At 47.2% G+C, this 25,132-nt stretch overlaps 7 protein-coding genes across 7 annotated transcripts; 1 reads left to right on the top strand and 6 right to left on the bottom strand.

The window, feature by feature from the left end:
* Positions 1 to 2,462: 2,462 nt before the first annotated feature.
* AGABI2DRAFT_68939 (hypothetical protein) lies at positions 2,463 to 4,457 on the bottom strand (the record flags this gene model as incomplete). Its single annotated transcript, XM_006461001.1, is given in 11 exon segments — positions 2,463 to 2,746; positions 2,799 to 2,914; positions 2,973 to 3,085; positions 3,135 to 3,224; positions 3,277 to 3,321; positions 3,373 to 3,422; positions 3,474 to 3,578; positions 3,596 to 3,871; positions 3,932 to 4,037; positions 4,086 to 4,174; positions 4,226 to 4,457. The coding sequence occupies 11 exon segments, from the start codon at positions 4,455 to 4,457 to the stop codon at positions 2,463 to 2,465; spliced, it is 1,506 nt and encodes a 501-aa protein (XP_006461064.1).
* Positions 4,458 to 4,519: 62 nt separating this feature from the next.
* AGABI2DRAFT_185360 (hypothetical protein) lies at positions 4,520 to 5,842 on the bottom strand. Its single transcript, XM_006461000.1, has 3 exons — positions 5,759 to 5,842; positions 5,557 to 5,702; positions 4,520 to 5,502 (listed from the first exon to the last, which is right to left on the bottom strand). Exons 1-3 carry the CDS (start codon positions 5,825 to 5,827, stop codon positions 4,551 to 4,553), a joined length of 1,167 nt encoding a protein of 388 aa, XP_006461063.1. The 5' UTR covers positions 5,828 to 5,842; the 3' UTR covers positions 4,520 to 4,550.
* A 179-nt stretch (positions 5,843 to 6,021) lies between these two features.
* AGABI2DRAFT_185359 (hypothetical protein) lies at positions 6,022 to 8,342 on the bottom strand. Its single transcript, XM_006460999.1, has 9 exons — positions 8,291 to 8,342; positions 8,196 to 8,242; positions 7,980 to 8,144; positions 7,822 to 7,921; positions 7,508 to 7,767; positions 7,001 to 7,438; positions 6,876 to 6,950; positions 6,715 to 6,825; positions 6,022 to 6,649 (listed from the first exon to the last, which is right to left on the bottom strand). The coding sequence occupies exons 1-9, from the start codon at positions 8,328 to 8,330 to the stop codon at positions 6,104 to 6,106; spliced, it is 1,782 nt and encodes a 593-aa protein (XP_006461062.1). The 5' UTR covers positions 8,331 to 8,342; the 3' UTR covers positions 6,022 to 6,103.
* A 1,586-nt stretch (positions 8,343 to 9,928) lies between these two features.
* On the bottom strand, positions 9,929 to 14,176 carry AGABI2DRAFT_204505 (hypothetical protein). Its single transcript, XM_006460998.1, has 16 exons — positions 13,682 to 14,176; positions 13,403 to 13,622; positions 13,290 to 13,345; positions 12,612 to 13,237; positions 12,249 to 12,558; positions 11,981 to 12,195; positions 11,647 to 11,924; positions 11,561 to 11,593; positions 11,469 to 11,506; positions 11,238 to 11,414; positions 11,033 to 11,182; positions 10,821 to 10,982; positions 10,585 to 10,761; positions 10,521 to 10,524; positions 10,315 to 10,470; positions 9,929 to 10,261 (listed from the first exon to the last, which is right to left on the bottom strand). Exons 1-16 carry the CDS (start codon positions 14,002 to 14,004, stop codon positions 10,031 to 10,033), a joined length of 3,156 nt encoding a protein of 1,051 aa, XP_006461061.1. The 5' UTR covers positions 14,005 to 14,176; the 3' UTR covers positions 9,929 to 10,030.
* A 798-nt stretch (positions 14,177 to 14,974) lies between these two features.
* On the bottom strand, positions 14,975 to 18,158 carry AGABI2DRAFT_192596 (hypothetical protein). The gene is made up of 10 exons (XM_006460997.1): positions 17,871 to 18,158; positions 17,628 to 17,734; positions 17,539 to 17,551; positions 17,195 to 17,477; positions 16,958 to 17,144; positions 16,300 to 16,891; positions 16,099 to 16,234; positions 15,730 to 16,034; positions 15,528 to 15,678; positions 14,975 to 15,480 (listed from the first exon to the last, which is right to left on the bottom strand). The coding sequence occupies exons 2-10, from the start codon at positions 17,699 to 17,701 to the stop codon at positions 15,440 to 15,442; spliced, it is 1,782 nt and encodes a 593-aa protein (XP_006461060.1). The 5' UTR covers positions 17,702 to 17,734; positions 17,871 to 18,158; the 3' UTR covers positions 14,975 to 15,439.
* A 277-nt stretch (positions 18,159 to 18,435) lies between these two features.
* On the bottom strand, positions 18,436 to 21,463 carry AGABI2DRAFT_69240 (hypothetical protein; the record flags this gene model as incomplete). The annotated part of the gene is made up of 10 exons (XM_006460996.1): positions 18,436 to 18,618; positions 18,681 to 18,803; positions 18,855 to 19,013; positions 19,086 to 19,373; positions 19,436 to 19,709; positions 19,762 to 20,057; positions 20,110 to 20,891; positions 20,934 to 20,998; positions 21,055 to 21,291; positions 21,354 to 21,463. 10 exons carry the CDS (start codon positions 21,461 to 21,463, stop codon positions 18,436 to 18,438), a joined length of 2,517 nt encoding a protein of 838 aa, XP_006461059.1.
* A 534-nt stretch (positions 21,464 to 21,997) lies between these two features.
* On the top strand, positions 21,998 to 24,155 carry AGABI2DRAFT_68765 (hypothetical protein; the record flags this gene model as incomplete). Its single annotated transcript, XM_006460995.1, has 11 exons — positions 21,998 to 22,021; positions 22,070 to 22,322; positions 22,383 to 22,484; positions 22,548 to 22,604; positions 22,665 to 22,778; positions 22,825 to 22,863; positions 22,916 to 23,068; positions 23,130 to 23,447; positions 23,500 to 23,504; positions 23,552 to 23,696; positions 23,752 to 24,155. Coding segments are annotated over 11 exons (1,614 nt in total), but the record flags the coding sequence as incomplete, so codon positions are not given.
* Positions 24,156 to 25,132: the final 977 nt, after the last annotated feature.

The following is a 25,132-nucleotide window of genomic DNA, read 5'->3' as shown; positions in this document are numbered from 1 at the left end:
AACTCGACCACCTTCCTTCTTCAGACACCCAACCACCGACCCATCGCGTAGATGGCATTCAGCATGCTCCCTACTATGCCCTCTACAATCAACTGGTATGTTTTTTCATAACGCTCTAACGACAGAAGGGTCTGATATCCGCGGTGCTAGACACCACCACCCAGTGGGATGCAACACGGGTCACCGCCCAACTCGGCACCTCCTGCGCTACATATCGCGACATCGCCAACACCCGATGTCCAGTATCATCTTCAATACCACCAGCCGCAACAGCATTCTCCAGCGCTAGATTCCCTGGCCTCTCCCGAGTCGTTCTCGGATTCCCCTCATACAGTGTATCATACCCCGCCTCATTTCGGTTCCAGCTCTCCCAATCACGCCCATCTCCCTGTCCCTGTCACCCCCCCTGCTTTGGTACCATCTCCTTTCAGCCCCCTTCACACAGAGCCCGAACAGCAGTTTTTCACTGATCAACAATATTCCCCTTCATCGGTTCCCCCCTCTCGCAGGGGTATTCAGCACCCAACAGCCTCTTATCGATCGCAAAGACGCTATTCGCCTCAGTATAATCGCAGCCCGCATCAAGCCCACAATTCCGGCGAGAGTGGAGGCGCCCATTCTGAGCCTGTTATGGAATGGTCAATAACACACTCTCCCCATACCACAATGAACGCGAACGTTGGATCCTCTATAACAGATGCAGTCAATGACATTGCGCCTCAACCAGTCGCGACCGTTGCACCCGCCTCCGTGTCCTCTCCCTCGAGCTCACCTGAGGTTCGACCCTTACTCTCGGAACCAATTCCTGGCTCCAGTCAGGCAACTACCGGAGGCAATAGCAGGCGAAATCCAGACAAGAAACCTGCTCTAGCCTGCGTATTTTGTCGAGGACGTAAGATCGCATGCGGGCCTCCTCTGAAGGATGGCGACGGAAAAACGTGCAAGTACGTTTTCTATGCTGTTCTCGCGATATCCATGTGAATACTGACTGAATCCTCAACTCTGACAGTCAGTGCCAACGGCGATCTCTCCCCTGTCAATACCCAACTGAAAGTCGGCGTGGTATGCGTAAGAAACCTACCACGACTTCTACCACATCGTCGACATCGAACTCTGCAAAAGTCAAACGTAATGCTAATGCCAGCCATAATCCCAAAGCTGGCACCGATCCCGATAATCACAAATCGGTTGTCAAAAACAAGAGACGGTGATCCAAATAAATTATCCAGTTCATGGCTGCTCTGCTTGTGTTCATATTGTTTGCTTTCTCTTTCTCTCCATTTTTTCCGTCCCTTCCCTGTCTTCCACATGTAAAATTCTGCCGAGTTGTAGGATATTCTCCCCTGACGTCGGCATTTGGACGACGATAGTATCTATATATCCTCCTTTCCGCCGCTTTCGCAGACCTCCTTCACCCCATTTTGTAGCTAAACCCTTTTGTCTTTATCTTCACTCGCATGTTCTGCTCTGCTTTGTTTGCTAATTCACCATTGAGACGAGAGAGAAAAAAGAAACAGAAAATTAATACTTTTTTTCCTTCTTTTTGTACGTTGCTTTCTTGCTTTCCTTGCTATTTGCAAAAATCATCGTTTTGCCCTTGTTTTCTTGTTCATCAACGATACCGTATACACTCACCTAATTAATTCATGTTCGTTTTTACCCGATTTTGTTCATATTCAGTGGTAGTCATCTGATACATTCACGTTTTGACACATGCATGCTTCAGCTCTCTTTCGGTTCAGGGCGTCCATAACTTGATGTCTGTGGCACTTTTACCCGATGTCACTTTTTAGGCTTTTATTCATTCGTGAGAAATACAACACATTTAAGCTTCGCTAAGAACAACATGCGTTTTTAAAACATTGACGCCACACTGAATAGATGAAGAAAACAAAAACAAAACAAAACAAAACACAAAAAGTAAAAAAGGAGAGTAATAACAGCATTTTAAAAAGATCCGAGGAAAGATGGTATGTATATGCACAAAAGGAGTCAGATCATGAGACTAGAATTAATAGGTTCCACATCCATAGAGAAAGCATTGAATCATTCGACACTTCACCCGTGTCATAATGCATGCATCGAGAAAAGCCCCGCCCCCCTCTTCAATACTTACTTGCGTCGAGCAATCTTGTTCGGCGGCCCTCCCCGTTTCGTGCTCATCAAACCAGGCACCTCAAAGGAATCCTCATCTTCAGCGTTGTGTTGTTGCTGTTGAGCTCTAGCTCGCGAACGCGTCATCCTCCCATTGCCTATGTTGTCATTTTGACCATCATTTCCGCCCATTTCTTCGTCCCCATCCTGCTGTGGTGTCAACTCAGCATGCACACGTTTCTTGTTCGTCGCTGTTGCTGATGTCGGAACCTCTTCATCGTTTGATGTTCGTGAACTACCATTGCTTTCGGGCACTACCTCCCACGATTGTTCTAATCCGTCAAGTTGAGCTGAAAACAAAAACTAGATTATATAAACTGATCACCTTCCGCCACTACGACTGCACCAGGCGTGTGTCCGTTAGTCGTAATTTGCAACCCATTCAAGTTGGTCGTGACGCTTGCATTCATGTCGAACCCCGGCATAGAACTAAGCATTGAAAAGTCATGCGGGTCTAGCGAGCTGACAGTATCATATGCCCGTAGATTGTAGGTGGGGGTGTACGACCTGAGCCAAGGATGTTTGAGAGAGTCTGTAAGCGACATCCGTTTTCCTTCATTTTCTTGAAGGAGTGATTCGATGAAATTGTACGCTGTAAAGTTTCTATTCAGATCTACTGATACAAAAATCATGTTCCTACTGACCTCTTGAGCTGACACCCGTTTGCGCTAGTAATGTCCAGTCGACTTTGCGTTGAGAAATACGAAGCCGAATGTCCCTCTGATCATCGTCCTCGAGGAATGGAGAAGAATTTGTCAACCTGACACGCAGAAAACATGAAAGGGTCGAAAAACGATGAAATGACAGAGTCGACATACATGGAGAACAGCATAACACCGACACTCCAACTATCCACGCGGTTCGTATACCCTCCGCCTTCCCGTTGATTAACAACTTCTGGTGCGAGATAGGTCGGAGTGCCACACATTGTCTAAGAAGAGCTCAACAGGGAAGGCAGTAAAGTTGAACGAGACGCCTACACGAAGCATGGTCTCCCCGTGAACGAGCTTGGCAAGACCAAAGTCGGCGACCTTGACAAGGGGTGGGTCATCCTTGGTCAAGAGAACGTTCTACAAGGCACGTTAATCACAATGGCAGAGCTAAAGAAGGAAGTGGTCCAACTTCAGGTTTCAGATCTCGATGCGCGACACCTTGTGAGTGGATATACTTGTGGTGATGTTAGAAGTTTTGACGTTGTCAGAAAGACAGAGAACTTACGGCTAGAGCATCACATATTTGATAAGTGATGTGCTTAGAAATATCCTCGTCTATAACAGCATTTTGAGCAATCAACAAGAGTGAGGGGCAAATTAATTTACCCAATCCATTCCTATCCAAAATATATTGAAGGAGGTCTCCACCCTCGATAAGCTCCAGAACGAGGTCCGCACCGAAATTGAGCGTTTTCTGGCATATCGAGAGGGCTGATACTCACTGATACCGTTCGCCTGATAAAAGACCTCCTTGAGTTCACAAATGTTGGGATGCTTCAACTTTTTCATGATCTCAATTTCTCGTGTAAATGCAACGCGATTCTGGTCTCCCGGACGGTTATGTTTGTCTGTGATTATCTTAACAGCAAACCATTCGCCGGTCCTCCGTTCGATGGCCTTCATAACAGTGGCGAAAGAGCCTTTGCCGAGTTCATGAGTTAAGTCATAGTGCGCATGTATGCCATCTTCGGGATCACCGCCCGACATGAGGCGGAATATGAATCCTATTGGAATTATTCAATGACTTAATCGGGCATGGATGAACCTGAGGTATTCATGCGTACTATAGTCCTGCTTGTCATCGGTTTGAGGTGTTGGTGAACCAAATGCAATCTCATTGCCTTCTCTTAAAACTCTCGTGGATCCTTTGCCAACTTTGACGCCATTGATCTGGGGAGAAATAAGGAGCTGAGAGAAGTAGGGGCAGAGGCAGCTCACAAAAGTGCCATTGCTTGAAAAATCCGACACAGTCACCACAGAATCTCGCGTGTCCTTGCGATCCCAGACCAGCCGACAGTGGAAGTTGCCTGGCGGACAAAGGTCAGAGCCTCGAACGATTGGAAGCGCGTCGAACGTACTAATCTTGGGACCGGGGAATACGACCTGGTTGCTTGTAGGATTGCGGCCTACTTCGTAAACGGCCTGTATCTTCCATAAGTCCACGCGAGCGATCTGGGAGTTGCATGGTATAAGGGCGCCCCAAAGGTGTCTCTCGAGATCTTCCTGGTGTTGTGAAGCCTGCTGGGTGGATTGGGTCTGAGGGTCGTCGCTGGTATATTGGTCCTCTGGGAGAGGGTCTTCAAAGTCCATGCTGTCCTCCTCACGGGGGTAACTCATGGGTAGAGTATGGTAGGGCAAAAGGGCAGTGGGGGCGGTGTTTAAGTAGTAAGAAACTGAATTGGGTTACATATTATTTACGAGTTCTGCAATCTGCTCAGCGCTGCACTGACAACACCCTCCGACGACGACCCCGCCCCAAATACACCCCCTGCACACCCGCTCGACGACACCCGCTAGCCGCGTTGCCCACTCACCTCGCTTCTCCCTATCACCCGTCTTCCACACCCCATGCACTCTGTCGTATTCGTCACCTCCATTTGGATACAGCACAAGAAACGGCCGCTCCTCCCTCTCTATTTTCATGCAGGCAAGCCCCATCTCATCGACGATCCGCGGTAAATACTCCACCGAGGTGCAATTGATGCCAAGGCCATCAGGCACCCCTATATCTTCGTCTTCTCGCCCACCCAGCAGGTTTGGAGACAGCGACGCCCAAACCAACTCGGATGCTGTCAATCGCTCTCCATCTGTATCTGTCATCTGCGGACAACGACCCTCTGGGAGGACAAACGATATCCACCATGCTTTGCCCATGCCATTGTCTCTATTCTCGTCTTCAAATTTAGCCATTGTTCGCCTAATCGCAATGGCTTCGCGAGCCAGAGGCACTGTTTCGAAAGCAATCATATCGATGCATGACCATGTTCCTTTGTCTTCAGCAAACATCATGAGGCGTTCGAAATGGAAAGCTGCTAGCGCCTGAATGGCTTTCTCTTCCTCGCTGTCTTCATCAAAATAATTGGAATTCATACTCTCAGTTGAGTAACCTCGAGGTTCATAGGGTGGTGGATAAAACCCTTCAAATTCTTGGGTGGGCGAAAGCGAAGCGCCAAAAGGCCCTAGTGAGAGACAGATGCGGATTGGAGGTTGGGCAGTGGATTGTTGGATTGCAGCCCGTTGTGTATCGAATATGCTACGCGCCTTCTGAGCCAAGCTAATGGCTCGATGCATCAGCTGTTTCGCAGTATCAATATTGTAGCCTGCCCTTTGAAACGTGTCCAAAGAACATTGATACCTAAATACCAGATCTACCTACTCACGAGACGATTTTTTAAGCAAGGGTACTTACGTCGATGTTTCAATAATTTGCGCCCCTGCTTGTAGATAAGCAAGATGTGCAGCAACTATGGCTTCTGGATCTTTGGATAAAGCCTCCGCTGACCAAAGTGGCGTATTTGCAATCTGTGTCTTGCTGATACTCTCGAGTGTGGTACCCTGATGCCTCCTTGAGCCCCGTTGATACACAGAAGGAAATCGTCGACGTCACGCACGAGTCCACCGTCCAGTATGATTACTGACTTTTCCATGCCATTAAAAAGATCCGCCCTTTTCGACATCATCTTTCAGTACAAGAGGTAAGAGCGATCGTGTGATTTAGTTAAACACTCCATATAACAAGTGCATATACTTGGATGCCCCAAAGACTGTACAGCTTTTGAAATCCATCTCCCATGTTTTACATTTGTCGAGCGGCTATCCTTCCACCCAGGAATAGCAATCGGTGATTGAGCACATTTGGATGACGATGAAATAATGCAGTAGTCTCTGGGCCTCTCGACGTGAACCTGCGTGTAATGGCAATCATGAATCTCATAAGCTACTAGAAACTACAGAGGTTATACAATCTTTCTTTTTCTCCCTGCATCGGCTTGCCGTGTACCAGACTCTTTTAAATAAGGTCCCTGTAGTCGTTCTAGGAGAGAAGACGAGGTCGGCCTTGAGATCGGGTCACCGCCATTCTGTGATGCTTGCTTGGTGGCAGCCCCTTTGATGGACAGTCCTTGTGTAGGTTCGGGTTGTCGCTTTTCTTCAGGCAAAAAAGTAGACTGCACTCCCGGCGATAGATTTGAGTGAGACGGTTGGCGACTGATGGTGTCACTCAGACGACTCAGCAGGCTAGGCGCTCTCTGCGGATTCGCAACTTCTTCAACTTTGGTCCTTTTCGCCGGTCGCATAGATGTTCCATGTTTGGTGTCTCGAATCTCGGAGCCAGCTTGCCTATTTACAGGACCTGAACCTTCAGGAAGAGATCCGGAAGGACGTAAAGCGGGCGCCCGTAAAGCCGGCGTGGAAGAAGTATTGGATCGTGATGTTGAAGTCGTTGCATTGTTTTGTAATGCGCCGTTATTCGGTGTGGGTACCTGATTTGACTGCGAAAACGACTAGAAAACAGGCAAAAACGACGTTGGATGGGAGTAGCCAATAAAATAATACGACCACTGCGAACCCTAAATATGTTCTCATACTCTTGGTTTTGTGCGATGTTTTGAGGTGGTCTGTACTCTTGTAATACTTTTAAGATATTGGTAGGAACGACCCAAGAGGAATCTTTTGAGCGCTATGACGGATGGTGTAAGACGCTGGTAGCTCTGAAAGGTAAGATCGCACTTTGAAGCATGCCTGAATGAAGACATCATATATGGCCTGAAATTCAGGCTCAGAAATTTTTGATTTTTGATATACCTATCTTTATTGTGAATCAATGGGACAAAAGGTAGTGACAGGGAACAGACCTCAAAAAGATATGGAGTTGCGTCCACAACCCTCCAACGCAAATTGGAATGCTGCAGGGTCGCCTGTTTTTCGGCCACGCTAAGTATCCGAGCCAGATGACCGACGATCCACCGTTGCTCATCTACTGGAAGCCTCTGCAGCGCGATTTTTCCTATCAGGGAATAGTAGTAGAATTGTAGCAAATCGATAGCAGGGGCAGCAAACAAGACGCAAGTTATATGTTCGCAGATATCTAGCAATGCTTTAGTCGTGGGGCTGAGACTCTTCGATTCCGATTGTAAATCGGCTTTCAACGAGGCTGTTAATTTGCCAGTCAAGAGTAGCTGCAGCAGATCCGAGCCTTTTCCAGTGGGTTTTTTGGACTTGAATGCAGGAAGTGAACATATAAGACCTTTCACGGCAAGCTGTAGGTCATCTACTCCGAGGTGTGGGACTGCCTGGCGACGATGAAATCGGTAAGCAGACCTATGAGTTGTGAGTGAAAGAGTGGAGACTGGGGCTCGCACCGCAAAAAGTCCATCGTAGAGCACCGACTCCGCAGCGTCTCCGGGAAGAAATTGTCTCTCGCATATCGCACTTTTGGCTTCTCCAGTCATAAATGCCAAGACAAGGAACCTAAGACGCTCTCTGATAGATACTTCCTCTTCATCTGAGACGTCATCTCGCGGGATGATCTGGTCACAGAGCACACTTATAGTAATTTTGAAGTCCATGTTCAAATGTTCTACTAGGGCCAGCTTGACGACGCCAACTTCTTGGATATCCTCTATGACCTTCTGTTATGATCAAACCAAAGGAGAAAGGGTTGAACGAATCTCACCGCTCTGCAATAATTGAACCAGGACATCTACATTTCTCTTTATCCACTTGCCCTGTGTCCTTGAAACTTGCGTGATAGCGTGATAACCTTCAATACGAACCTACTAGATGATGAGTTTCCAGACGAAAAAATGAGTAGGCGGCACAAAGTGGACGCACCTGCGCAGAAGAATCTTCGCAGAGATCATAAATAGCATCTATTGCTGCTTCCTCTAAGTCGGGAAAATCTTTCAAGAAGAACCGCATGTTGCCTGCGGCCAGTATTTTGAGAGGTGTATGCGGCGAATGCACTAAACTAATTAAGCGTTTGAGGGTTTCTTGTCTCTAAAAAGTATGAGCAAAGCTTGTTGGATGGATCCGCGAAAACCATCTTACCAGTGGGCCCTGTAGATCTGAGGAGTCCTCGGCTCGTCGCAGCATGTCTAGCACACATTTTTAAGCAGCAACACTTCACGGTCATGGTAGCATACCTCGTAGTTCACGTTCTTGCTGTGCTACCTCGCGATTCATGTTGGGAGTCACTGAAGTGAACGATTACTCAAACAAACGCTTCCTGTCCGATTACTGCGACATGGCTGTCTCACGTGACAGCCATAAGCGTTAACGCGATAAGTATCCACACCACATGGAGAGCACAGTATGCCAACTCAGGACTAATATGTAGAGTGAAGTCCTGTAATCCTGCGAGAAAAACGTCGTATTCTAGCCCCAGTTACATTGAATGACAAAATAATCATCGGATTTGGCGAATGTCGAACATTGAAGTTGTTTACATAAACACGGTATCTATATGCGCTTCCCGTTGGCGCCTCGTGAAAGTTGCCACCATTTCGATCTCGTCTTCCGCTCTTTGCTTCCCCTTCCTTACTCGAATCGTTGCTGACATCTGATCTCTTTGAACTTGGAAGGATGTAATGAAATTCTGACTCCGAGATCAAAAATTTTTCAAGGATAGAATCTTGTCTTTTAGCGGGTGCTCAGGATGGACAATGCCAGGTCTCTACTCCTATGACTGGAAAGCATTTGAGTGATCAAATTAACCATCAGGGCGTCTGTAAAAATCCCGTACCAAGTCTCATTGTTTGCTCCTTTACCTTGGACGCCTCGGATGGCTCCTCGAATCCCTTCGGGTCCCCACATCTAGTCTTCCTCTTCCACCCGATCCTGAAGGCTATTCAATCATTGTTTTTCCAATCAGTGAAGCGAGGCATCCTTCTGATTGCATGTTGAAGACTTGTGGTGAGCCGTGACTTTCTATCGAGCATTTCTTTGCCTGAACCCATGACAGGCGACATAATTTACCCGTAAGTGTTGGGGCATAATTACCTGTTCCCTGAAATCCAAAGGTGGTAAATGATCTGTTTGAGAAATCTTCGAGGAAATAATCAGACTGGATCCGTTCTCCGATGCTGCGGCAATTGTGGGCTATAAATATTCGCAAGATTAGGAGGAAGAAAAATCTTATTTGACCTGGCTCAGAATGGAATAGATCTGGTTTTGCCGCTCCGCGGGTCCGAGGCGTCTGATTTGGCGGGATCATCGTCGTGCTTTTCAAAACATAGTCCACCAATACAACGTCAACGGTTATCTACCTGCTCAACTGAGGAACATACGCATCCTTGCCCAAAATGTGATTGAGTCATCGGACGAGTTCAGCAAAACGAATACTGTCTACTGAGCTCTCGTTGAACAGAAAAAATGTATCATGCAATTTCAGGCCATATACAAGGCCTTGAATATAGCCTGCCCAAAAATATTCTCTTTCACAAACAATGCCTGAACAGGATCTCAGGCAAAATTCAGGCGACGTTCAGGCACTTTGGTCACACAGGCTATGTTCAAGCATTGTTCAGCCGTTTTCAGGGCATGTTCAATCTTTATTCTTGAAATGTTCAGGCAGTGTATATGTGATATTCAGTGGCGTGCAGGCTGTTGTTCAGGCGCTTTTTAGGTATTGTTCAGAAGCAATCAGGCAATCTTCGGTCAAATCAAATACTAGTTACAATACTGAGAATTTATCGAAGGCACGAAAATCATACATCCGCTGTGAGATGCACGAGGAGTTTTCTTTGAAGTGGCGGCTCGCTACACCGACTCTTGATATGTTCAACAAAGCAACCCCATTCTATAACGGTAGACCTTCAACTCGAAGATAGCTGGAATCATGCTGCACGAAAATTACAATACTACAACGAACAACTAATACTTTTTTACAGAACGTTGCTCATCCGATTCTGAGCCTCGTCCGATGCAATGAAGAGAGCCTCGAATTCCTCCGGTGTCTGACCGATGACACCGAAAGCTTCTTGGCAAATTTTACCAAGCTTCTCAAGTTCTTGAGTAACGCCTTGCATCGTCATTGCATAGGCAAAAAATAAGAGTTGTTTTGAACCTTTGACTTCGCGGTTCTTCACCACGTCAAGGTTGCGAATCGCGTCAACCTGTCATCAAAAGGCGTTGGAATCTTGGATGGTGAAGTAATAAAAAAACTCACTAGGCGTCGCCGAGAATCCTCGGCAGGGGGTAGGTAAGGAGGGAGGGGAGCCTTGAGCCGGAAAGCTGACGCTAAAAGGGTGAATGCCAAAATTATGTTACCGACCATTTCTCGTCGTTGTCTGTTCACAGGAATGATAAATTCATGCCGGACGTGCTATTGCCTCGCGAGTCAGATGGATGTACAGGACATTTACAAAACACCACCAACCTTGTGCCTACAAAACACCCATGAAACATCAATGGCATTAACGCGGAATAATATCCTTACCATTCTTCCTTTGTGGTGACACATCTCATACTATGCATTCTGTCCAGTATGGTTTGTAGGCTTGTTAAGATATTTCGGTATAAATGAACAGGGAAAGGCCCTTTAAGTCGGGGTTCATGCTGAGTCTGTGCAAGTAGTCCTTGCAGCTCAATAAGTTTGATCTGAAGATGTAATTCCCTATGTCATTTGAAAATCAATTGGAAGCATGCAGTAACACTTGCTATGTCAGCACGTACATAGCCATAAACTCGTGGATTGAGTCTTTTAGTCGTACATCGACGTCGTGTCCACATAAGAGAGCCGCTTCTTCCTCCACTTCTCTCTGAGTTCCGGGCTCTGGTGAGTACGAATTCGACGCCACTAGCCGGGTATAAAGCCATCCGATATTGAGGCAGAAACTGGCATCATCAGTATGCAACTCAATGAAAAGCGAGTGGAAATCACATACTCTCCCAGACTCTTACTGAGCTCCTTTCTTGCTTCTGATGGCCACCAAAATCGGGAAACAATTGCCGCCCAGAGTACTCCAACAATCACAGCTAGAGCTCGGTGGATAGCAATGTCAAGCGCGGAAATATCTCTCTCACGGATGTTATAACTGAAACAAAAAGTGGTATCAGTAGCCCTTCAGGTGCGGCGGACAGGATACTTACCAATATAAACATGTCAAGTTATAGGTAAGCAAAACGAAACGTGAAGCAGACGCATACTGTGGCCTTGAAACAGCTGCATAAAAGCAGGGAAGAGAGAAAAAGAAGCCGAATATAGATAGAATTATGGCGTTTTCGGGAAAAGCGGAGTATAATGCTGCTGCGACCGCAGCACCAAACCTGATGCAGAGTTCGGGCGTGTTTCATGACGTCAAACAAACTTATATCACTTACAGCGTTCCAGCTACACGTTGCAGGCTAAGATGGTTTGTCTAACGATGACAGATTGAATTTCCGTGAAGATGACACGATCGAGGGGCACTTACAGCACCAATGGTTGGAGATATCACAACGAAGAACTGGGGAGGCAAACTTGGTTAATACAAAGGATGGGCTGCTGCAATAGAGTTACCGAAATCAAAGCCCACTCTCCCCAATTCTGCAGGAAAAAAGGGCGAGTTGCATCAAAAAATGCTGGAGCCGCCAGTAATGCGGTTGCCATGCCGGCTTTTGTGGCAAACTTGACGTCGCGTTCTTTCATCCTCGCTCCAATGGCCCATAGTCGTTGTTTGACTCTACCTATGAAGGTCAAGTCCTTTCCGGATGGCGTAAGAACAGTGTTGGGTGCATGAGGCTTCACTTTCGGGAATCCTGGGTGGGCATTGCGATGCTCGGGTATAAGATATGCGGCTGGGTTTTATTATTTGTGAGTCATTGTGAGATCAGCAAAACGGTATAGTACGTACATATTCGCCGTTGTAGGTTACGCCTAGGTCGTTGCTTGCCCTTTCCGTGTTTCAACTCGGAGTACCATCGAAAAGGACTTCTGACTAGATCACGGATAGTCTGGAAAATCCATCCACGCCTGTGGAGGCGAATTTGTTCACACCCGTAAACCCTTTCCATGGCATCCACCAGCGAAACCAACTCTATTGCAAATTCTTGTAGGGTAAAGATGAAGCTGCAAAAAGGGGAAGTGAGCCAAACATGACGAAGCATGAACTGTGAACATACAAGTAGACAAGGAAGACATGTTCGTTTTCATGTTGGGTCAAAAGAATATTTCTTTCGTCAACTCTAGGGGTATGGCTAGAATGTTGACTAGAACTCGCGAATGACGCGCTCGTCAAATCAGGTAGGTCGCTCCTCTTATACAGTCGCAAGAGAGCATGATTTGACGTGCTTTCAAACCTTCCGAGTGCTTTCTCTATTCCTTCGGCTAGTTCAACAAATTCAGGAGGCCGGCTTGAATCTCTGGTATGATCATGCTCCGTCTGAGACCGCAGAAAAGACTCTCGGAGTTGGCCCAAGGTGGTGGTACATGCTTTCTAAAAGAGATGTGTCGTGTTAAAAGATATAATCACGAAAATTACTGACTTACAAGGAGAGCTTTTAGCGGTGGGCCAACTTCGTCCACCAAAGCTCCGAACATTTCCGCAGCCGCCGCTAGCATCAACCCTTCATCGAAAGACAAGTTTTGATCAGCGATATGTATTGCTTTTCCTTTGCGTATCTTGTGCACACCGGCCTTCGTCAACTCATATTGCAGCCTTGTCGAGCTTCTGAGACCATTAAGATGTTGCCCCAGGCGATTGAGAGAATCCACAGCCTCTTCGTACGCACACTTCCTTCTGTTCTTGCTCAGTGGAACTATACCCAAAACGCCTGCATTGCCTCTCTCTCCACCATCAAGCCACTCCTTTTTGGCTTCAGCAAGATTTTTCTTCAAGCTCGTAAAACTATTTTGATGATCATCTACAGCCTTTTGCACCTTTTCTATCCCAGTTCTCTGGATAAAGTTTTCGTTATCCAGCAGAAATCCTTTGGTCAACGTGGACAGTAGAGTTGAAAAGGAGCCTAGAGTTTTGGCCATATTATCCTGGAGGTTCTGCGTTGCTAATTGTGGCCAAAAGAGGTAGCACACAACATTCGAAATCAAGGTCCCGCACGCAACAATGGTACAAACGCCCATCAAAGTCTGGAATCCACCTTCTTTAACGACCCTATGCGCTCGTGAGTAAAAGTTGAGCAATGATAATGGGATAAAAACGGTACACGACAAAGATGAGAATGATGGTCATGCTGCACGCTGTGTTAAATGTTGGGCTGGCCTTGGATACGTTTCGTGAATTTTGTAATTTTGAGTTGATGTCGAGCTAGACACTGACCATCCAAATCTTCATCCAAGCGACTACACTCATACTAACCCCAACCCATAAGATTGCTGTCATGTCACCAAAGAATTCCCAACCAGGCCGTTGTTCGAACCACCAGAACATCGACATTGACGCGCCACACACTAAAACTGCGTATGCTATTCCCATGAGGCAAAACAAATCTGCCTCAATCATAGCACCAACGGTTTTGGCAGGGTTGTAATAAACAGCACTATTGAAAATCAAGAAGTATATGCCTTGAAGACGACGTTTGCCATAGCGAGTACGTACATAGTAGCGACCATGTGGGCACTTGGAGAAGGACCTTTGGCTCCAGGACCGTAAGACGTTAGATCACCAATGAAATGAGAAAGAGTGGGAGAAAAAGTGAAGAGAGATGCAATAAAATAAGCGATAGAACACTTGAGGACATTGCGTTGCAGAAGTGTCAACGTCGGAAGATTGGTGAGAGAGAACCAGGAGTAACGAGTGTCATTCGCACTTGGTTCTGTATTTCCTCCCAGTGGCCCAATTGTCCGGTGGCTGGAAGTAGACGTATCATCATCATCATCTGAGTCGTAGTCTTGCACGGTGGGTTTCCCTTGTTCGTGCATTGTTGAAATATTAAATCCATTCTGAGTCGATTCCAGGCCTTGTTTTGCTATTGATCCGTTCAAAGGACCCTCCAAGATATCGTTTTCCACATTTGACGCACTCGCTGTAGTGATACTCGGCGGTACGGAGCTGGCGTACGAAGTCGCAGAAGGAGTTGGAGGCAAGCGACCTTCGTTTTCCATCATTTGCCCGAAGAGAGTCCACTCATGCGCTGGAGTTTGTCGATGAAGATTATGGTGCGAGAATTGATTTATCCCGCTGGGCATATGTGCGGTCATTGAACCCCCACGCCCGCGATTCGTCAAGCCAAGTGGAGAAGAGAGATGGAGGTTCTCTGATTGGGGTGTTGGGTTAAGAAGTGGGGATAATGGGGTAGACTCATTAAAGCCTGTCCCTTCAAGTTGTTCTTGTCTTCTATTAGAGCGGCTTCCTACAGATGCAAACGCATTTATCGACGGAGGGTTTACAGGAAGACCTCTTGGATAAGCTTCAGGAGACATAGAAACGAAAGTGGCGGGATAGTCGACGTCGACGGTGAACGCTGATGCAGATGAACGATGGTTCGGCGGTATAGGAATCCGGTTGGAGGTGGAATAGGTGGAATCTAACTCAGAGCTTGACGCATCGGGAGAGTTGGGGGGCTGAGAAGCCATTATAGAGAAGAGCGGACCGGAATGTGCTGGTACGGGAAAGAAAAGGCGAGTCTATTTTCTGAGCTTGCCGCTGCATCAATCCACTGACGTTATGACGTCACTATAACAGGGTTGCTATGTAGAACATCAAAAACTCGATTGAGTGACCAAAACAAAGAGCGCCTACAACAAATGAGTGAAATAAACTGTACGTAAAAGAGAGCGTGAATATACAAGACAAGCGCTGTAAATATCCGAAAGTGTCCAGTAGGTATTTAGTACGAAGAATTATATCAAACAACGAAAGCAACAAAAAAGAGAAAAAGGGAAAAATTATCCCTATATTCTGGGTAATAAAGGGTAGGCGGCGTAATTTAAAAACCGCCGTTGCATGAAAATAATACACCATCAGGTCAACCGTCCCCGAGTGAATCTACAGATACAGATAACAAAATTACTTTATTTACTTTTCTTCAAGTCCGTGCATGTCCGTGTCCGTGTCCGTGAATCGAAAATGTCCATATGTCCGTAAGCGGGTCCCTTTTAAAAAGGAGCAAGAATGATAAACGAAAGCGTCATGATTAAAGATCGTGAAAACGTGGAGCCTCGGGCCAAAAGCATATTAAAAGTTTATGGAGACCCACCAGTCTTGAGTGGAGAGGAATATCGTTATGAAAATGTCCAAGTCCAAGGAGTCCGATTGTCAAAGAGAAGAAGAAAAAAAGAGGAAAAAGAATTGAAAAAGAAAGTCCGTATGCATCGAGTCCATGTTTTGTGAATGCGTCTGTCCATGTAAGAAAGCTCATGACATTAATCGTTTCCGAAGCCTGTTCAAATCCGGTGCTGGGAGACATTTAGCATGTCCCATTCGGTAATTCAGGAGGACTTACTTATGACGGGATATCGAGTAGCGAATATAGTCATAGCTTGGAGGATCGTGCTGAGTTCATCACGTATTTCGCTGACATTCATCGATGGCCAGGCAGATTCCATGGTGTCAAGCTCCACGACAAGGTGGTCGGAGATGCTTGACCAGCATGGCTAGGTTACTCGATAAGCAAATTGAACATGGTAAGGAAACGTAAATCCTACCGCGAGGACAGGATCCAAGAACGGGTAATCCTGTTCGGTGATTTGCCTCATTACATTTACACATGCTCGAACTGCATGAGAGCATTTCTCAAAGGAAACAGAATCTCCATGAGCAGAAGCACGGTGAAGGTGAAGGACTGCACAATTGGCCAAAGTATGAGCCAAAATTAGACTCTGCCTTTCTTCGGGCATAACCTGATTCAGCTGATTGATCGGTAGGAGCATTGAAAGGAAGAGGGAGATAGTATGGTCTAGAGCTGTCACTTCGTCAGCGAATCTTCCATTCTGCTTCATTCCAGCAAGGTCTGTCCAAGGCAGGGCTCTACGTCAGAAGAAGAAGTTGTGAAGTAGGCAGATGGGATCACGCACTAGCGACTGCATCAGCTTGAGCAAAAAGTGCTGACGCTTTAGCTCGAAGTACTATTGCTGAGAATCCACCGGATGATACATCCCCATTCAAGAAAGCTCGAACAGTAGGAAGGGGAGAGCATCCACTGATAAGCCCCTAGATAACCATCGACACAGAGTCGGTTAATACATTGTCACAGTTAGAAATGAAAAGTCACGAACTGTTTCATAACTGCCAAGATCCTGGGGCCACGGGCAGCTGATAACGTTCCTAGCGTCGGGGCCATCGGGAATGATTGAGGGCCTTTGAAGGAATACAGACCAGCAGCGGTCGAGGCTAAAGATCTGCCAGAATGACATTATTCGCGCGTCGTCCTGGGGTGCAGTCTTGGCAGGTTTTAGATCAAAGTCCTCGAAGCTGCAGGCTGGAGGCCAGAGATCATTTTGAAAGGCATTCCGACCAAGGCCCGCCTGGACGGCTAAGGCGGCAGCGGCGCTAGCATGGTAACCCCCCTCGCACATCCTTCCATTCGCAAGGTAATACATTGATAGAAGGCAGGAGGCTTGAATGGCATCAACGATTTTATCGGTAGACTTGAGCGCATCAGGTAACGTTTCCAAGACGAGGCGAAGATAATGATCTTCGTTTTGGCATAGCGGTTCTGGTCGGGAAACAAAGCAGGCCCAAAGGTAGATTGCATTGAGTAGGACGGGATGGGACCGTTCTGAAGGATTCCGATGTAGGGATTCACGTAATTGATGAATATCGATGCCGAGGCCGCACTGTTGTTGATGTGGAGCAAATATATCAAGCCTAGATAGAAGCAGCCAGGGAGGGTTCAACCGGCCTGTAAGAAAGAAGATTGCGGTTATCACTTACAGTATCGAACCCAAATCTGGCGACATGTGGAGATAGGACCGTGGCTCCTCGAAAAACATCTCGGATAGGAAAGGTGTAGGGGAGGGAGAAGGCACATTCTGGCACACGATCAGAGAAGGTAAGTGCAAATCGGAATTGGAAGATAAACAGACCCGGGTCCAAGCAGCAGCAGGAGACGAAGGGGAACCTAGAAGGGATGTCAGCTGAGGAAGTGCAAGAAGGAGGCGAGGAAAGTACCAGAAGGGAACGGAGAATGGGGGACTGATAGAAAAGAACCGTCCGGGGAATCGACAGAGGAAGCGGAGGACCCAGAGCGGGAATGTCCATGGGGGTCGTAGAGGGTTACAGCGGGGGATACGTACTCGGGATCCTCGAGTTCTCGGACGCGACGTTCGAGGCGTAGGATGGTCTCGCGCATGAGCTGAGTGCGAGTCTTGCCCTTTCCATCGTCGTATTCGCAAGCGTCGGGCTTCTTTGCGCGTACGCACTGCTGGCAGGCTGGCTTGACACCGTCACATTTCTGTGAATGGCGAATGGGGTACGTGAGCGGGTAACAAAGAGTGGCGGGGCAAGGGACCGACCATTTTCCGCTTTCTGAAAAAGGAAAAAAAAGGAAAAAAGAACAGAGGCTGAGTGACAGAGGGATCACGGCAAGGGAGTCGCGACGGACCTGCAGCGAAGACAGGCCTTGCCCCTCTGGAGGGTGGTCTGTGCAGACTTGTCGGCAGGTTGTTTATTGGCCATTAATGGAAAAATATATATATAAGATAGGAGGATCTAGTCAAGAGGAGGAGGCGGAGGACAGAGAAGTCAGAAAAGCGTGACAAGAGCAGACGAAAGGCTATGCAAACATAAAGAGGAGGAAAGGGGAAGAGTGCCCGGGAGAGAGCCAATCTCAACAATAAATACATACCAGATGTATGTTCCTGGGCACAGCCGCCTTCCCAATCCGGCCGTCCCTCTCGCTCTCTCGCCCAGCAGCCACCCTCGCTCGGCACCTCCCCTGCCGCTGCTCTCCACCCCCGCCACCCACCTCCGCCAACCCTCCGTCCCCCGCCTCTCTTCCTCTGCCAAGCTTCTCCCTCTCCCAGCCCGGCCTTTTCTGCCCGTCCTGCCTCCCCCGGTCCGCCCTCGCAATTTCCCGGCCCAGTTCACTCTTTTCCCTGTCGTCAACCGCGTGACAGCCGATTCCGAGGCCGCTTTTCGGCACGCACAGTACTCGCTTCTCAACATCGTTCTTCTCGCATTACGATCCAAATCAGAAACAACATCAAAATCCCAATCCAATGTACAATCTTAGTAAGTACGCAACGAAAATAGGGAAACAAAGGGTTCGTCTACCTCTCATCTTTGACCCTGTGATCCGGGATCTCGTTGTGTGACGTTTATGTATTGGCACCCATGTGTTTCTTCGCGCTTCGTTGATTAGCTCGCGCGCCCATCGCATGCTCGCTGTTAAAAAAATATAAAGGCAGTGCTCAGTTGACGACGGAACCGGATTGAATCCGTGGAATGTGTGTCCCAGGTTTCGAAAGATTGAATTCATTCAGTACATCATGCTGTTGCTGTTGCTGTTGCGTTTTTCTCTCTCTTGCGTGCGCTTGACGGACATAAGCATAACGTTGGAAATGATTTAGGCTTTGGAGGAAAGAAATCCCGACCTGTTCGACGCCAACCTCACAATGAGCTAGGTTCTACCCGAAAACATTACAAGCTCACATACCGGGTATGCTCTTAGATTGTTGAAAAGATCAACTGTAGCCTCACGAACACCTTCTTTTTGATGGAATAAACCAAATCCGAGCTGCAAAAGCCCTTGTCCTTGAGGCAGAGCGTATGCCAACAGCTGACCACATCTTATCACGACCTGCAGTCATTCTAGAAATAGATCACTGACCTCGACTATTTGCTCATACGTTCGAACATTGTCCGCTAGCGTTCGCATGATCGCAAGAACCTCTGTATCTGCAAGGTTCTTTCCATAACGCAGTCGCGCTAATTGATGCGCTACGTCAAATCCTTTGATGGATGAACCGGCCGTGAGTGTTTCGTGGTCCTAAATTAGCGTACAACATCTCCTTCTCAACAAACCAGTGCAGAGTAGCATATGTATGGCAGATTTACGCACTGCAACATAGTATTGATAAGAACTGGTCTTTCGCCAGGCTTCTATCCGATGAGAGTTGGCAGCGAGCTCCCGGGAACAAGTCGCTTCATCAGGAAACGCAATACCACTACCAAGTTTGGGCCCTTGTCCCGGAATTTCAGTGAAAAAGCTGCTAAGATGGCCGAAGTTGATGGTCCCAGTAACTTCCTCTTCGTATCGTGCAGCAAGGCGCACAAAGCGATAGACATATTCCGTGAATCGCATACGGACAAGGCCCTCACCAAAATGATCCTCAATTGCAGTACGAATCTACGTCACCACCAGAGGTCATTTGATGGTTGACAATCGTTTAGAGCAAAAATTTTACCCACATCTTCAATGAAAATCTTGTCACTATTAGTAGTGACCCCTTCATTTCTTCCTCCCTCTTTACGTTCTAAATCCGTCTCAGAGGCTGCGGATGATTCAGCCTTCAGTGTACCAGATCGGCTTATGGAAGGCACCCCGAAAGCTGGCGCAACAGTAGGGTAGGTCAAATGGATATCCCTAGTCACAGTCACGTTCCCGGAGCTGATGTCGAAAAGTATATCCCAAGCTCTGGAAGACTCGAAGATCGGATTGGTCACTCCAGCAATGTACGCCGGCCTGGAGGCGAAGTAAACATGTGACCATTCGGGAAGAACGGACATATACTTACACTGACTCCCATTCTTCCCTATTTTCCAAGTTCGCGTAAGGAAAAGCCCGCTCAATGAAACCTCGAAGCACCACACCACACCCAGAGGCAAGAGCGCACGCCGAGAGAACAAAGTTTGACACATCTCCAGCTGGGCGCTTGTGACCCAAAAAGATGATACGCTTCCCTGTAATTAAACCGTTGAAAAGAATGATGATTGGGTGTGTGAGCGGTCCGCTGGTATGTAGATGTGGGTGCACCGGCCCCAAAACCAGCTGGGGAGAGTTGAACACTTTAATCAAAGATATCAGGGAATACTAAAAGCTGAATATCAGCAGGTGACAAGAGAAACGGCGTCAATCGACATACATCTCCAACCTCTTCAGAAAATGTAGCGAGTGGCATTTTGATGGGAAGAGGGTGATCTCGATAAGTGACTGTCGTATGGTAGAAGTGCGTATCCTTCACCATGGCATGCCTAAGGTGAGCGTCGTAATACGATTGTGAGGCGTTGATTTGGCGGGCGTGATGTTCACGACTATGGGCGGCCGAGGATGACGAAGAAGCACCTGTTGATCTCCGTTTACGCGAAGACGAAATTGTGCTTGTACTAGCCAGCGAAGCTGCAGTATTTGATTCATTGGTACCATCTTTTGCAAGTTCGAGTCCACTTTCATCACCAACCCAGACTGCACTACCTCCGAGTGTAAAGGACGAGTCGGTTGGCGAGCCCTGCGACTGGCTCGACTGAGTAGCCGAGGAGGTGGAAGTGCTCGATTCGGTATCGGCCCGAGGACGGACGCCGTTTTCTCGTCTCCCCTTTCCGTCACCAAGTTGAGCCCTCTCTTTGTCCTTTCTGCGCATCAGGAGACCTTCTTCGAAGCTCGAATATGAACTATCTGAGTTCGTTGCTTTGTGAAGGTTCGCTCCAGAGCCATTGGTTGAGTTAGAAGTAAGTTGGGTAAATCGGTCGGCAAATATGTCTTTTCGGTCCGATGATCGCATGACCAGCTTCTCCGGTCGTGTAAGGAGTGGTGCTTTCGACAAGTCCATGGAATTGACTGCATCAAAGAGCCGGGCAAGGCAATCTTGAGAAGGATCTGTGAAATAGTCTTCGATTGCGAGCAACAGAAACGGCTGATCGTAGATAGCTCAGTGAGCCGACGACTCCACAACCCTATTGTGATCTGGACTTGCCTTGAATATTTGAATGAAAGAATGTCGCGTGCATATTGCGAGTGCTAGCACTTTGGCACCACTAACCAGACGATCAGGGGCTCAGGTATGGTTTTAGTCCGTCAAAGGTTCACGTACCGATTTAGAGATTTATCGTGCTTTGTCCGCACCAGGTTCAACACACAAAGCAAGTCTGGCTTGTTTACTCTGGTTGCTGTTGTTTCCTCCCCGGGAAGACTGACAAGCCTACTCTCTGGAGTGTCAAGGGCCAGCACAGGTGATATCGTGTTGAAATGAGTCTGGTTGAGGAAGAAGACAGTCCAGTCATCGAGCTGTGCTTCTGCACCATCAGGGAGCATAGACGTTGCAAGTAGGCTGGAGACAAGACGGACACGAATTAATTCCGACCAAGAAGTAACACTGATAGGTATGTGTACCTCTCATCGACACCGAGGGGTTGAGGAAACTGGTACTTGAGCTGTGAACCTTCTAATATGTCAAACTCTGCGAGAAGAACAAACGAACAGTGGTTCCCTGAACCGGTCATCGCTTGTCGTCTCTAAGGAGAAAGAGAGAAGGTGGTGAAAGATAATGATTACGTAACAGGTTACAGGTAGATCTCTAGCCGTTCACCCCGTTTCTCGAGTCAATAAGCCCAAATGTGTACCTTTCCAAATGTAAGGTGAAGACCCGGCCACCGGATAACCGCGCATTGAGAAAGACAGGTGTAACAAACTCAGATATTATCGGCAGCTATGAGAGCAGTAACATCCGAATTGGTACATTGATTCTTGATCGATGGCAAAGGACCCCATAAAAGTCGACTTCGAGGCTACTCACGGCTCAAGCGCTCAACGTTGCAACGTTCAACGCCAGCCCTCGTTAGCTTCATGCCTAGTTTACTGGAAGTAAGTGCATATTACAGAAAAACCACCACTATTTACCATCAACTAATATTCTACCAGCTTACACCCACCGGGCTTGCCTATGTGTGCATAGGGGGGTTTGTTGCACTCGTAATTTTAACTTTCTTGGCATGATGCTTCACTTCCCTAACTCACTTCCACCCTAGTTTTCATCATTTTCGCTTTTTGCTCGCGAAAAGGTTTTCTTGCTTCTGTTCCCTGACTGAATATTTCTCACATAATGTCAGGCCTACATAAATGAGGTCGTGCTCGCAACAGCTTTCGGCGTCCTCACGGGCCCTCTTTGCATGGGGATCTTTGACCCTCAATCCTGGGCTCATGAAAGCAATCGTGTCACACTCGAAGTCATGCGTGTCGTTCTCGCCACCGGATTATTTGCCATCGGAGCCGATCTGCCAAAGGGATATATGCATCGGCACGCCAAGGGTCTCTTGGCCATGGTAGTTCCTACTATGACGATTGGTTGGTTTGTTGTGGCTGGTCAGTTGTAAACATCCTATCCTTCCATCCCTGAACCCTATTTACGGCCGAATTTGCCAGGACTTCTAAAAGTTATCTTCCACCGGTTTGATTACATCACCTGTCTTGTCCTTGCCGCCTGCTTGACGCCAACGGATCCTATCATAAGCGCCTCTGTCGTAGGTAATGTTTATGCCCTATCTGATAACTGTTCATGCCCTTGCTCATTAGCAAATACCATTGTAGGTGGCGAGTTCGCAAGGAAACACGTTCCATCGGACATTCGGCATATTCTCCTCGCAGGTATGGCAGACTACTTTTGTCCTCGTGTATAGCATTTCGACCCTTGTCCCACAACTTCAGAATCTGCCGCGAACGATGGTCTTGCTTACCCTTTCTTGAGTATATCATTCTATCTCGTTTTGGAACCCGATTTACGCACTGTCTTCCAAAACTGGCTCATCATTGGCTGGTTCTGTAAGTCTGTTGTCTTAATCACTGAATTTATCTAAACGATGTATAGATGAAGTTATTCTTGGCACATTCATTGGCGCTATCATAGGTCACTCATTACTTTCAAATCCTTTATAATTCGAATTACTCACTTTGACAAGGCTATCTCTTCTCGCGCCTGATGCAATTTTCACGCAAGCGGGCATTCATCAATCACGAGTCATATATGGTGCAGTGCCTCGCGTTGGCAATTTTCGCCATGGGTGTTGTGAACATAATGGGCAGTGATGACCTCTTGGCTTCCTTTGCTGCAGGTGAGTGGCCAATGATTTCTACAACAGGACTTGAATAGCGTTTCATTCTATACCTTTTTAGGCTATACCTTTTCCCTGGATGGGGGTTTTGATGACCAACTTGAGGATGAAAGTATCTCTGCTACCTACACCTCAGCATTCGTCTCTGCCTTCGCATCTGTAATTGATTACATCCTCAATTGCGGCTGCTTCTTCTACATTGGCGCTTGGCTTCCGTGGGAAAAATTTACATCAACTGACCTCGGCATCAACCCTTGGAGACTTCTGGTTTTATGCATTGGGATCTTGATCTTGCGTCGAATCCCGGCCATGTTGGTCCTATATAGATGGGTGCCTGAGATCAAAGACAAGAAAGAAGCCTTATTCTGTGGGCACTTCGGTAAGTGTTAATATTCCGTTTTCAATTTCACCGTATCCTCAAGAGCTGTCAGGTCCCGTAGGTGTCAAGTTTTCTCGAGTGTATTTTTGTTCATCCGGTTTTAGATGGGTGTCGGTGCGATATTCATTTCCACTCTAGCCAAATATCGCCTGCCAGAGCCTGCCAGCCCACCAGAAACTCCGCAGGATATTCTTGCTACAGCTCTTCACCCTGTGGTAGGCTTTGTGGTGCTTGTTTCTATCATCGTTCGTAAGTCGGTATCCTTGCTATACTGGCATCCTTTGTATGAATGCATCTTGCGTAGATGGATTGTCAATTGCCTTCTTCACCGCCAGCAAACGTGTGCGCAAGCAAACTCGACAGTCCACAAACGATTTCCGGGCACATATCAGGGATGGTAGTGCTTTGGAATCCCTCTCAATCAGCAGAGGAAGATCAACTCCCGCAGCTACACCGCAATTTGGAAGTGTCAAGCGTAAAGCTATCCCTGAATTAATCCCTTCCACCCCGAATTTATCATCGCCAATTGGTTTGTTGGGTGATGCCGAGGCGGAATCTAGTACTTCTAATACGCCTCTTGTTGGGCTTTCTGAAGGGAGGGACGACGATACTATCGTCCGTGATAACTATGGCCCCATGGATGAAGCTGTTGGGAGGTTATCAATGGAGATCATGACGACGAGGCAAAGCATTATTGAAGCCCAATAACACTGGTTGATAGGCTCCGGATGGGAGGGGGCCGTAGGGTAAAGCAATGATCTTTCACGCTTCTATTTCTTGAAACTCGACAAAGCTGCTATTGAGTTGTGTTACTATACCACGATCTGTCAAAACACTTCTGATTTGATGTACTGTCAAAAAATGAGAATTGTCAGAGAAGGGTCCAGAAACAAAAGGGTTTGTTTGTTTCCTTGTTTCTTTCAATTCACCACGCAGCCTCGAGTCAGCAAAAGGCGCAGTGAGTCTGCAATATGAATTCAGTCATAGAATATTGACGAGTGAAGACGGACTACAGAAACTTGACGAATGATTGTGCCTTCATATGTTCCGAGTCGTCGATCTCAATTCATCCACACTTCCAGCTTTAGCATTTGGGACGTTGGCAAACCATAGGACTTTAGTACCTTTGGAGTGCCGCCACAACGTTAAGTAGTAAATCATGGTTGCCTCGAGTTTATGGATATGTTTATTCTGGTGGGGTCTTAATGACTTTAGATACTTGACGGCCAAGGGGGGTCGGTTCTTCAGTCGACTGTAACGGCAATTTCTTCGCTAAGGGGCGTGTCAAGAGATGGACATGGAGCGGTACTGCAACGAAAGGGAAATGCATTACGCATTCAAGACTGTGGGACTCCCGCGCTAGGATATATTCTCGATTTCATTATCGTCGTCCGTAGAGCGTTTATCGCTAATGTTTCTATGTGGGAGGATGGTACAATAAATACAGATAGATTCGTATTGCCAGTATAACAATAAAAACGAAATGTATATGCAATTAGAAGGTCCTAGTGTCAGCTCCAAAATACCATACCGATACTAATGTAGGGGAAAAAAAGGATCGTACAAAAGGACGAACGTTTGTCCAATGAACGGAAAAAATATACATTTCCAAAGACAACGCAGGCCGAAAAAAGTCGAAATAGGGGTTAGAATTTACGGACCAAGATAGTGAAATTTTGTTGAGG

Source organism: Agaricus bisporus, assembly GCF_000300575.1.
Source record: "Agaricus bisporus var. bisporus H97 unplaced genomic scaffold AGABI2scaffold_5, whole genome shotgun sequence".
Lineage (NCBI taxonomy): Eukaryota > Fungi > Basidiomycota > Agaricomycetes > Agaricales > Agaricaceae > Agaricus > Agaricus bisporus.
The sequence above is the reverse complement of the archived record's forward strand: the minus strand, read 5'-3'. Positions and strand labels throughout refer to the sequence as shown.